The sequence below is a fragment of the Ipomoea nil genome, unplaced genomic scaffold (genome assembly GCF_001879475.1).
Source record: "Ipomoea nil cultivar Tokyo-kokei standard unplaced genomic scaffold, Asagao_1.1 scaffold1770, whole genome shotgun sequence".
In the NCBI taxonomy this organism is placed as follows: domain Eukaryota; kingdom Viridiplantae; phylum Streptophyta; class Magnoliopsida; order Solanales; family Convolvulaceae; genus Ipomoea; species Ipomoea nil.
In genome coordinates this window covers 1,731,953-1,744,563 of record NW_017618198.1, presented here as the reverse complement: position 1 = coordinate 1,744,563, position 12,611 = coordinate 1,731,953, and the positions used below count along the sequence as shown (strand labels likewise).

At 39.0% G+C, this 12,611-nt stretch overlaps 2 protein-coding genes and 1 long non-coding RNA gene across 3 annotated transcripts in view; 1 reads left to right on the top strand and 2 right to left on the bottom strand.

The window, feature by feature from the left end:
* LOC109192341 overlaps positions 1-12,611 on the top strand; it is a 31,984-nt gene that overhangs the window by 14 nt on the left and 19,359 nt on the right. Inside the window, exon 2 of the long non-coding RNA XR_002056079.1 lies at positions 2,231-2,236. This is a non-coding gene — a long non-coding RNA (uncharacterized LOC109192341). The remainder of the gene's footprint in view (positions 1-2,230; positions 2,237-12,611) is intronic.
* On the bottom strand, positions 20-6,026 carry LOC109192338. The gene is made up of 15 exons (XM_019342930.1): positions 5,698-6,026; positions 5,507-5,544; positions 5,048-5,085; positions 4,664-4,757; positions 4,454-4,559; positions 4,293-4,363; positions 3,880-3,949; positions 3,369-3,431; positions 2,754-2,825; positions 2,547-2,648; positions 2,256-2,330; positions 1,369-1,485; positions 897-1,013; positions 707-763; positions 20-387 (listed from the first exon to the last, which is right to left on the bottom strand). The coding sequence occupies exons 1-15, from the start codon at positions 5,914-5,916 to the stop codon at positions 331-333; spliced, it is 1,296 nt and encodes a 431-aa protein (XP_019198475.1). The 5' UTR covers positions 5,917-6,026; the 3' UTR covers positions 20-330.
* On the bottom strand, positions 7,843-11,880 carry LOC109192331 (pollen receptor-like kinase 1). The gene is made up of 4 exons (XM_019342915.1): positions 11,593-11,880; positions 10,757-11,531; positions 9,362-10,105; positions 7,843-8,624 (listed from the first exon to the last, which is right to left on the bottom strand). The coding sequence occupies exons 1-4, from the start codon at positions 11,629-11,631 to the stop codon at positions 8,050-8,052; spliced, it is 2,133 nt and encodes a 710-aa protein (XP_019198460.1). The 5' UTR covers positions 11,632-11,880; the 3' UTR covers positions 7,843-8,049.

Here is a 12,611-nt window from a genome sequence, read left to right as displayed (position 1 = left end):
TACCAAACAGGATCATTACATCCAACGGGCACATTAAATTATGGGGATTGCACAAGCAATAGCATGGTGCATGTGAAAATTTTACTTCACAATTAGCCAACTCTGTACAAATGTGACTCTATGGCCGACAGATTTTCTTACAGGAATCACTTCTAAAGTTCTAACTATATTGCAAATTTCTCACCTCCAATGTATTAACTTCAAAAATTCAGCGGAGCTATGATTTACATGTGGCCAAAGACATGAATAAATGAGTGGTACCAGAAATCATTCCTTCGGGGGAATGCGTCAATCAAACAAAGATGCAGGCGTTCATACTGCAATAGTCTGTCACCTCGAATATTTATCAATAAATGCCTTTGCGTTCTTGGGTGCAAAGAACCGTGCCTGTTGCAGCAATTAAGTTGTAGATATGATATATATATTGATATGCAAAAATCAAGATCTGAGGAACATTCTATATATAATGTTTATAATATGTGATAAGCGCTCTACTTTTAGAGTGTATTGCAAGGAATGTGATGACAACTTAAAAGCAGAAAACATTTCATCTAGGGGTGATGCAAATACTCCAATTCAAGATCATATACAGGTTAGGTCAGCGTGGCTTTATCTCATATTTAACTATCATGTAACGTGAGGCTAACTCGTAATGGAGTCCGTCCGTGTGTGACTGACTCCATAACATTCATATTGATATACTTACTTGGATGAACATTCTCTCTGCATCTCCAACACTTCCGTTCTCCTTCAAAATGATTCCCTGCAGAAACAAAGGTTAATAAGCAAAGGCCGGCCGGCATAAATCTTGAATTTCTATAATGCACAATGCAAATAGTTGTTCAACTGTGAGGCTGGTCAATAAGATGCGTGTATCAAGAAAAGATAGAAAGAACCTTTGCTAGGTAGCCCCTAAAATCCTCAGGGTGGCTAGAGATGATTTGATCATAAACAGCTACAGCATCACTGACATGCCCCCAATCTGAGTAGGCTTTTCCAAGAAGCAAGTCGACCTATTAAACCAAAACAAAATTGCTGGGTTTAATCATCCTTAATTTGTGTACGTTACTTAATTTTCTAAATAACAATTCAACTTTGGAGTACAATGAAAAGATTCTTTGCCAGATTAACATGGTCAGAACATGTCGTTTTAAGAATCAAATTAAACATAAACAGGCAGGTGATTATTATAGACAGACTAACGGTCTTTTCCCAGTAAGAAGGAACTCTTTCTCTTTCTCTCTTCTGTGGTAGAAAAATGATGCTTATTATACTGTGCAAACTATACAAGATGTGAAGACAATATAGATCCATAATCAAGAGTATCACGGATAGATGTTTAATCAGTGCCGTAAAAGTAGACCTTACTTGAATTGGATCCACTTGTGATCTAGATTTGGTGTCACTGCTCTCAGATCCATCATTACCACCAGATGGTTTTTCTTCATTTAGGTGTTCACGAGATGCCAGAAGCATTTGAACAGCCTACAAAAGAAGTATTTGTATCATATAAACAGTTATTCCTTGAGGCATGCTAAACATATATACAACTCAAATTAACTAATGCATCTACAAATAAACAGTTTATTTACTACTTGACAAACCAATAGTACGCAAACCTCCAATCCCAAAAAGTATTGTGTCCAAAGAATTCTTATTTATTTATGTTAAGAGTCCCACATTGAAAATAAGATAGAAACATATTGGTTTATAACGCCATGGATTAGACTAGCTAATTGATTAGATTCAGTCTTTTAGTGTGGTTTGGCCCATGTGCATTACAACCTAGTTGAGTGATGACCCTGGCCCGATCTTAGATTCTAACAATTTATTTCTTAAATAAATAGTGGTAATACAAATAAATAAGGGAAAAATTTGTAATTTATGCCTCTCATAAATATGCCAATTATCAATGTCACCCCTGAATTATTAGTGGTGTAAATGTTGCCTCCCAATTTTCAAAACGTGACATATATTGCCCCTCCCCTAATAGGAAGGAGAAACATTATTGTCGACGGAAGGAGAACAAATGAAGAAAGAAAAAATGGAGGAAAAAAAATGTAGTCTTCAAACAAGGAAAACGGTGGGTAATTTAGGGGAGGGGCAATATATACCACGTTTAAAAAATTGAGGGGCAACATTTACACCACTAATAATTCAGGAGTGACATTGATAATTGGCATATTTGTGAGGGCATAAATTACAATTTTCTCAATTAATAATACAGTAGCTGTTAGTATAGTGAGTAGACCAACCTCATCAGGTTTCTTGGCAGCAAGCAGTGCATTTGTTAACCCACGGAGAACTTCAAAATCAGTAGTTTTTGATACCTATAATGAAATGATGAAAGGATTAATATGCTTAAAGAAACTAGTCAAACTACGCTGAATTTAAAAACATTAGCACGTGCTGCACATATATTATCAGCAAAACCTAGTGCCGAATTACACCAGCACTGTATATGTACTAACAACAAATGTGGTGGTATTTTGCAGCAGTAATCATGCTGAAATATGTGAAGGGAACCCATAGATTAAAATACTGACCATTGCAGAACTTTTATAAGCACTAGCACTGCCCTCATAATCTCCAAGTTCATACTTAACTTCTCCAAGCAAACGAAAAACATCAGGGTCATTTGGCTTCTTCTGCAATCTCAGCAAGTGATTTCTTAAGTAGCATCAACATTTTGTGATATGTAAACGGCAAATTTCCTTTGTGAACCAAAATAAAAAAGCTTAGACATAGCAAACCTTAGCCAAATTCTCGAGCAGAGAGGACGCTCGAGTGTAATCTCCTAGTTCTGCTAAGGTCACAGCTGCCCCCTGCAAACATCCACAATAGATTGTGAATCCATTGGCACAAACAATTAAAGGAAATAAATGTGAAATATTTTGTAGTGTACATCACAAGATCAAGGCAATTGTGCAAAAGAAGATTTTTAAGAAGTCCCATATTAGAGATGGAAAATGCAGAATACCATGGTCTGTAATTTATCATCTAAAAAGCAGAAAAATTACTACATCCTCATAAATGCCTATTCAAAACTTGAGCCAGGGCACATAGGAAAGTATTGAGAGCAAGTAAATAAATTTCAAATGACACTAAACGAGAGCTACAAGGATGAAAATTCTTCTTCTTCTTTTTTTTTTGGAGAGGGGGGGGGGGGGGGGGGACTCTTTTTTATTTAATCAAGAAGTAATTCTTATTTTTATCTATTCTCAATGTGATTAACAGACATCTCCAAACTGAATGAATGTAACCTTAAAACTATTCAACAAGGAAATAAAAGAATGTTGTATCTTGATGTGGCAAAATCAAGGTGGAACTTTGCAATATAGAATTACAAGATAAAGATCACAACTAACTTCGAGAGCAGTTGGATCTTCTGGGTTGGTAGCAAGGGCGTCCTCAAATTGCTTCAGGCTCTTCTGCAAAAACAATTAAGGATGATGTCTTAATTATCTGCAGGGATAATAATATTTAAAACAGAATATAATTTATAAGAGGAGAGCAGGAGAACTAGGAAAAGAATAAAAAGAATTTTCCATTGGAAACAATAAAATACAAATTATGCAAAATAGAGAAGCAAACAATACAACCCCTATAGCTTGGTAAAGAATGCACTCTAAATTGCAATTGTAGTACTCTCTAGGGACATGCAAACTTCCTTTCTCTAAGAAGGAAGGAATTGGCAACTCTCTAGGCTTAGAAAACTGATACCGAAAGCATAAAGATATAGATAAGGGTGATATAAAAGTGATATCATTTCCCAATATAGCTTCATCCCATTGGCAGGAACAACCAACTCAACTAAACAAAGTACGCTTGTACATACAAAGATTTCAAATGAGATTCAATTAATGTCATACACTTTACCTGAAGATTTGCTTTCTCCTCTTCTGAAATTTTCTTATCAGCTGCGGTGACTTCCTTTGTGGGCTTAACACTAGACATCCAAAAGGCATATTAGGATCATATTTGGCTCAAAAACAATTACAGGATATAATGAGTTAAAGAAGACATAATAAAATTGGAAATGGGATATTGGAAGGAGTTCAGTATTCCATCCAGCAGTAACACATTTATGAAGCACAACTATCAGGATGTAGCATCCACCTATTAGTCTCATTTCATTTCTTTTTTAAATTTCTGATATACAGAAAAATTAAATGGAACATTACAACTCAAGGACATAATGAAATATTGGAAAGTTTCTAGAAATTTTAGAATAGCTAATGTCCCAATCGAAATTTAAGAAATTCTGTCCAGCTAGAACATATAAACCACACCTTACAGAGGGAAGAAAGTCACCAAGGGCAAACACCAATCCAAAGACCACAACAGCAACTCCTACTCCGATCTGTACAATTCCATGATGTTGCTATTCTTGATCAATATTCATGTGAAGAGCTTCACACTGGTATGGAATGGCATCAGTCAGGAATGCTACCTTAGTACCTAGTCCAACATTACTACTTTTGGGCTCAACTGGAGCATCATAGTCAATTGCTCCAAATTTTGTCTCTTCCTCAACTTTTTTCTGCTCAAGTGCTGACCTAATCAATTTATGCAAGTACTGGTAAAATTAAACAATTATTTCAAAATTCAATTGTAGCTGGTGACATAATTACTTAAAAGACGAGTTGAATTGTAGAGACACCTTTTAATCGCTTGCAGCTTTTCCTCAAACTCGATATCCGTTACACTGTTTGTTGACTTCAACACATTGTTTTGGGGATTTAGACTAGGTGCTTCTGCAATGGGGAAAAAGAATGACTTGAAACATGGCATGATTCAAACAAGGAACCCAATGAGGTATCACATTAAGGGGAATATTTCTCTCTCTGGCATAAATTATGTACATTCTAATTTCCTAAAAAATAAACATGCAGCCCAGCTTCTCTAAAAGTGAACTTTCTTCCTTTACTATACTTTATCAATATCAAAACTCCTCAAAAGTCAAATTTATCTGCCTTAAAACTTCTAGAAAATCAATCATACTAAAAGAAATTACATAATATGCTAGGTATGAACAACCACTTACGATTAAGGTCAGAACCAGATCTTTGAGAAGGAGGTTTCCTGTCACAAACAACCACGATATTATTCAGATAGTTACAATAAGTTAAATGGATTGTCACCATTTATATTTCAAAATACATACATTACTCATAAGTAAATAAGAGAAATGAAAAGTAGTGTTCTCAAAAGAAAAGAAGAAGAATACAAATAGCAGATTTGAGTTATTCTTCTTCAAAAGTACACCGTATCACACAAATGCCCAAAGTTCTGATCTTGAAGGGTGTTATCCTCAAAACAAGAGAACAAACTTGGCTAAGAGTAACATCCGTTGTGCCAAAACAACATTTTATCGCGCAAAATATAAAATCCCAATTGCCCTTTAAATGATTTTTACTTTTTTTCTTGAAATCTTCGGTGTGTAAATTGGGAGAATTTCCATAATCCAAAACATAAAAAGGAAGTGCAGAGATAGTAGGAGCACCTAGAGTCCTTTCTGGAGGTTGAAGATTTCTTCTTGACCTGCGGTGGAGCAGTATCAGCTACTGAACACTACAGTACTATTTATTCTTCAATTCATATCAATTCATAAGAACAAAAACGGAAATACAGCAATATAGCTTAGGAGAATACAGAATTGCTCTGGGAATCATATAGGAGGTGATATGATGATACCTTTGAGTCGTTGGAGCCAAAGCCACGCGACGAAGACGATGATGAATCGGAGCAGCAGCGTATTCGATGAATTGTTGAGATTTTACAGGTGATGAAGCAATTTTTAGTGATAACGGCGGCGGAAGGAGAAGCGCACGGCAAATGTAGGCGGCGGCGGCCACTTAGGAGGCGGTGTGTAGAGGAAGAAGACTGAACCGTTATTGCGGTTGCAACGGCCATCTCTCTGATCTCAATTCTCAAGCGGATGTGAATTTACTCACTGCACTGTCCCCTTCCTTTGCATCAGATAAGGTTTTGCATATTTCATGAGTTTCATCTGCTTGAGATTGCTAATTACCCCGTATATAGTATATTACTTCAAATTTTACATTTAAATTTGATAAAATATATATTCTCATCCCTTCCTAGTCCGCTAAAGAGTCAATACTCTACCACGGGATCTATTTTGTACCTTTTTCAAGGGAAGCCTAATATATACTCTGTACAACTTTAAAAAGAAATCAAATAAAAATAATAATTGAATAAATATCACACTTTAAGATATATTTGTAGTTTGTACTGTTGGAAAAATAGTATTAAAATGACATTTTGAGTGATTATTTTGTGGTACAAATATATGTGAGATCCATCTCCGATTTGGGTCGGGTCAATGTGGATTCGGGTTCTTCGTAGTGAGACGAAGAATTTGATATAATGTACGCTCAAAATGAGTAATAGGTGAATGAGAAATTGATTCTCAAAGTGAACCTATTTGAGAGAAGTCAAAATTTAAGCTTAATGCTAATTGTGCTGGCAGCACATCTCGTGCAACTTAATTTTGATAAGCTTGAGAAAGCTTGAATTGGGAATTAAGCACAAATTTGGGCTTATGAGCACTGATTCGTTTTTGGAGATTTGGGCTCCTTTCGTGCAGTATGAGTTGGTGCTTTATGCATTGATTCGTGCTGCACCGTTTCGGTGTATATGGATTACTCGGGTGTGATTTTCAGTCCCAATTCGTTAATCTTTTGGGTTTGTACAGACTTCTCGGTCACTCAGATTTTTGAAACGGGTCGTTACGATCGGTACGAATTAATCGGATATTAAGTTCGTGACCGTTGATATTATTTCGATAATAAGTACGGCCGTTTCAAACGTTATTATACAATTATTAGATTGGATTAATGTTGGGTTTTATGTGTCATGAATATGCTATTAAATCTTATTCCTCCTATATAAGAGTGTAGTGGGAGTAGAGGTCTTAGTACTGCACAGTGAGAAAGTGAGATACAACGTGAAGGGAAGAACAAGAGAGACACAACACACAACGGTAAGCACCTTTTCTTCTCAAAACTCTGCTCCTACTCCATTCTTGAAGCTGTGTTTTGTCCGTGCTCTTGTTCGCCGGGTTCATTCGTTTGGGTGCTCAAACGTCGAACCGTTGTACGTTTTATCCTGGGAAACCTAAGCCACAACGCTCCTAGCACTTTTGGGAGGTGGCAAATAAGGTTTTAAGGAAAGAAAGGCACCTCGCCTAACTCGTACTAATCTTTCTTCCTCTCCTTCTTTCTTGTTTTGGATTATGCTTTTAAGCAAAAATCCGTTCTCCCTCTTTTGATATATTCGTTGGACTGGACTTATAATCTGAGGATTATTAGTTCCAATTTTGATTGATATATATTGGTATATCTTTTTCGTAGATATACATGTATATATAACCCTTGGGTCCATCTTATATATATTTGTGTGTATATATATATTTCGGATAAATATCCAATAATATTTTATATACTTGTGTGTGTATATATAAATATTATTTTTGGGATATAAATCGATTTTGGTTCATTATCACCAACATGTACTATCTAATCAACCACTTTATTGAGCATCAAGCTAAGAAAGACGAGTTGATAAAGTAGAGAAGTAGAGAAGTAGAGAAGTAGGGAAGAACCAGCTATCTATTATTGCGTTCTTGATTGCTCTAAAATATAATCTTGATTTATATAATGTATTATATATAACTGAATATATAATTAGTCAATCATATATAACATGTACATTACACGAAATATTTTGTAGTTGGAGTAGGTACAAATATTATTATTCAATGATTTTTGTAGCATTTCTGTTTAAAAAATATATACATTGAAAAACTAGAAAATGAAAACTACTCCAACTATTTTGGTTGCATTAAAAGTTAAGAGCTTGCAACTAAGGGCATACATATATACATACATACAATAGGGTTAGCACTTACAATACACGTACGTATAGTATCGTAATAAGTATACATAAATGCATATAAAATGCTCAATAATCATGCATCTAACGTTATCAACTGGGCAATATAATATAATGCAAGTCCGTTAGGTTTCATTGATTGTCCCTCTCCTTCAAAGCTTCGATTCTTTCAGCCGCCTCCTTCAACTCCAACCTCGCCTCCGGATCTTCATGGCAGCAAGCCACGCCGATCTTGAGGAGCTTTCGCATTTGTCCTCTGCTGTTTTTGGCGTCGCCGGCCATCTTTGAGTCAAAGATGGTTTCGGCCCGATCGTCGTCGGCCTCGGCGTCTTTGGCGGCGATGGAGCTGATCCAAGTCCGGAGTTGGGAGTCCTGGTGCTTGGACGGAGACGTGGCGGTTAGGGTCTCCAGAATGAGTACTCCAAGGTTCCAGACGTCGGTTTTTCTGGTGGGTCGGTGGAGGTTGGTGTACTCCGGCGACTTGTAGGCGGTGAGGAGGCTTGGAAGCTCGTCGGGGTTGACCACCGGGACCAGTGCGTAGTCCATGACGATTGGGTTGGAGGACTTGTCGAGAAGCACGTTGGAGGACTTGAGGTGGCCATGTGGAAGAACCATGCTTGATAGCTCCTTGTGAAGATACATTAGTGCCTTCGCCACTCCCTTGATGATCTTCAATCTTTTAGCCCACTCAAGCCTGGACTCTTTGCCTGCATTATAATCAAGGAAACCAATCATCACTATTTAACACTCTGGTACTAGATAAATCATGTCTAGGTTACTCAAGATTGGTCGATTTAAATCAAAACGTGTTACTTGACCAATAAGCTCTTCATGTTAAGAGTTGAACTTGTAACTTGGTAACAGATAATCAAATTTTTAATCTTGCGGTTACCAAGTCAATCATTTGACCAATTTGATTGGGTTTGCCCCACTGTTGGAGGGTGTGTGATAAACCCTACCTTATGATCTTATGATCCTAGCTACCACTTGGAGATGTGAACTAGATAAACCCCGCCTAGACTACATATGGCTGATCGGCTCAAACCAAAAAGGTCCATCTTGTAGTGGTTGAACTTGTAACCAGGTAACCAAGAGTCGAATTTTTAATCTTGTGGTTACCAAGTCAATCATATGACTAATTTGATTGGGTTTGCCGCACCGCTGGAGGGAGTGTGATAAACCCTACCTTGTGATCCGAGTTACTACTCGAAGATGTGAACTAGATAAACCATGCCTATATTACATATGGCTGACCAGCTCAAACCCAAAAAGATCAATAGACAACTCTATTAGAGTGGTTGAACTTGTAACCTTATGATTACTAAGTCAGTGACCCATTTCGTCAAATGATATAAACCAACCTAAGTTACATATGGTTGGCGATCAACTCCCATTAGGAGTTAAATTTGTAACTTTGTAATTATGGAGGAGTATATATAATTACCATGAAGATGAGCAGCCAAGCTACCAGAGGACATGAAATCAGAGATCATCAATTTCTCTTCTTTTCGGTAGTAATAGGCAATAAGAGGTAGCAAATTGGGGTGTTCAAGGCGAGCAATGCGTCTCATGTGTTCATGGAAGTCTTCTCTTTCCACCAGATTCATATGCTTGAATCTCTTCACCACAACGGACTGCCCGTCCATAAGCACCGCCTTGTAGGAGGACCCCAAGCTTCCGGTGCCCAACACCTCCGCCGACGCTCTCAGCAAGTCCTGCAGATCGAAATGCGTCCGATCCGCTCTCATGAACGCCAACTTTCCGACCGCCGGGGACGCCCCCGACGCATCGCCGGCTCTGGAGCTGCTGTTCGTGTTCGGGGTGCTGCCTCCCGCCGCCCTATCAGACGACGGTGATGCCCGCGTCGTGGCGGTGCCGCCGGAGGCGGGGCTGGCACCGGCGTTGTTGTAGGGCGAGAATAAGGGGTCGCGTGTCCCTTTGTCTGACGCCGCCTGTGAGTTCTCTTGACCGCCGCCGCTGCCGCGAGAAATGATGAGGAGTGAAATGAGTATTGCCACGGCCAACAAGCATATTGCTAGAATCATTAGGATTTTAGACGATGACGATGAAGATGGAGTTTCAGCATTGGTAGCGCCGCCGCCTCCGCCACCATGGGGAGACGGTTTTGGAGGAGGGCTTTGAGCGTCACAACTTGACTTTAGAGGCTTTCCGCATAGTCCCTTGTTGCCTGCATTTACACATAGGAATGTATCATTCAATTTGGTATCCCAACTACTTCAGAGCATGGTTGGTCCTAATCGAACAGTAGAGTAACGCCTAGACTACTAATTATAAAAAAATTAGTGCATATGTATCCGTATATACATATATATGTATAATGAAAAAAATTAGCAAGGCTGAGTCGAACTCAGCTAACCCCATCAAAATGGACAAATTAACTTATAGCCGAATTCGACCGAGTTAGGCGCTAAGGGGCCGCCTAGCTGGAAATCTCCACGACCTAGGGAGGCCTAAACCAATTTTTGTAATAGTGCTTCAAAGTAAATATGCATCCATAGTTAATCGAATTAAACCAGGAAGGCCATTAGATTGAGCAACTAGGAGTCCAACAAATAATATTATGTTAAGGAATAACCCTAACTAGTTTGTTTAGCTATTGAATTGACTTAGTAATTATAATATTACTCAGTAGGAACGGTCTATTAACTTTATTGATTTGAGTCGGTTATTTATGAATAATTTAAACTGTTTTACCTAGTGTTTTACCTATTAGGGTCATTAGATAAAATTTACCTATACATACCCTTAGTAATGGCTATGGGGTTCTTTTGGTAACTCAAAAATAATATTATGTTACATAAAATTGGAATGTTCATACCGGAAAATACAGAGGGATCCAGGGAAGATAGAGCTGGAGGGATTGGTCCGTCGAGTTGATTATTAGAGGCGTTGAACACAGTGAGTCCGGCGCGGAACTCCGGCAAGTGACCGGTGAAGGCATTGTTTTCGAGCCTCAACTCCAGGAGTCTGGCGGTGGTTGCCAGGGAGGTGGGGATTTTTCCGGTGAATTTATTGTTAGCCAGATGGACTTTCTTCAAAGAACCCATGCTGGAGAAAGCATCGTCGGCGATCTGGCCGGAGAGTCGGTTATTGGACAGGAAAAGAGACTTGAGGGCGCCCAGTTTTTTCCAATCCGGCATCAACCCTTCGAAGTTGTTGTGCTCGAAGCTTAAAATTCGGAGGAAACGCAACGGCAACAGGGCGTCCACGTCGATGTCGCCGGCGAGGTTCAGGTTGTCTAGCTGGAGCCCCATTACGTCGCCGTTGAAGCACCGCACGCCGAACCAATTCCCGACGTTCCCGACGCAGGGGCTGGTCGAGAGGTTCCAGGAGACAAGCGCGCGCTCGACGGCTACGCCGGTGGGACCCGACACGAGGGAATTCTTGAATTCCATCAGAGCGGCGGCGGAGCCGGCGCCGGCGAGAGTTTGAGCTTCCCCGTCTCGCGGCGGCGCAGCCCATGCGGGTGACGAAAACAACCACACAGCAATAAACGCAACAACAATGGACGGAACAGCCACATTCCCCCGCCGTCGTCCGCCTATTTTCGCCGCCGCCGCCGCGGCAACGTACACGACCCTGATCATCGCAATCTACAGGAAATTAATTAAACCCAACTAACTATCACGACGGGGAATCGAAACTAAAGCTTACGAAAGAAAAGCGGTGGGAAAAATTCAATCTTGACGGCATTTCTGAAGCATTATTATTATTATTCTCATCTTGAATTGCCCCCTTTTCTCGCGAACAACATGGGATGAGTTTTGTTCCGGCGAGGGAGGGGATTGGTTTTGTTGTTGTTCCGATCCGATGTTGTGTCTATCTGTTTGTAAAAGGTTTGATTAGGCGCTATTCTCTTCTGTCTTTTTTCTCCTTTGTTGTGTAGGTGTGTCCCCTAAGGAGGATTGGGGGAGAGAGAGACAGAGAGAGATTAGTGCTTAATTAAGGATAAAACAGATGGAATGAGAAAGAAAGGCCGGAGACTAATGGTGAAAAGCTTTCCAACATTTCTGCAGTTTTTTGCGTACAGGAGATTATCAAGGTAAACCCTTTTCTTTCTTTTTCTTTTTTTCTCCTATTTTCTTTAGATTAAGATCTTTTATACATATATTTAATGATTAAAATGCCTCAAATAAAAACAAATATTAATAGTATATTGACATGTAATTTAAATGGAAGATGTTTTATTTGGCAATTTATATCGTGAACCAAGGTCCACATAGCATTATAGACCATGAATCGAAATACGAAATACATAATTCATACTCGTAAGATGTTATATATATTTACTTATTTAATTTTCAAATATGATTTAGGTATATAATTTGTGTTCATAGGCGCAGAATTTCACAACACAAAAATTCATAACAGATAAGGAATATCCCTCGAGTTGGCAACCGTACATATCGGTATGTGTCCCCAGGTGAACTAAACCCGAGTCGGACCGACCGTATTTACGTCCGGATCAGACCGACCTGAGTTGTCCCTTTTAATTATTATTATTATTATTATTATTATTATTATTATTATTATTATTATTATTTGTCTACCGCACAACGCCTTGTGAGATTGGGTTCGACTTTCTTGCTCGGACCGGGACTCACTGACCGAACATCCTTACGTAAGAGATATAAAACCTATGTAACTCCTCTAACTGATCCTGTTAAACACAG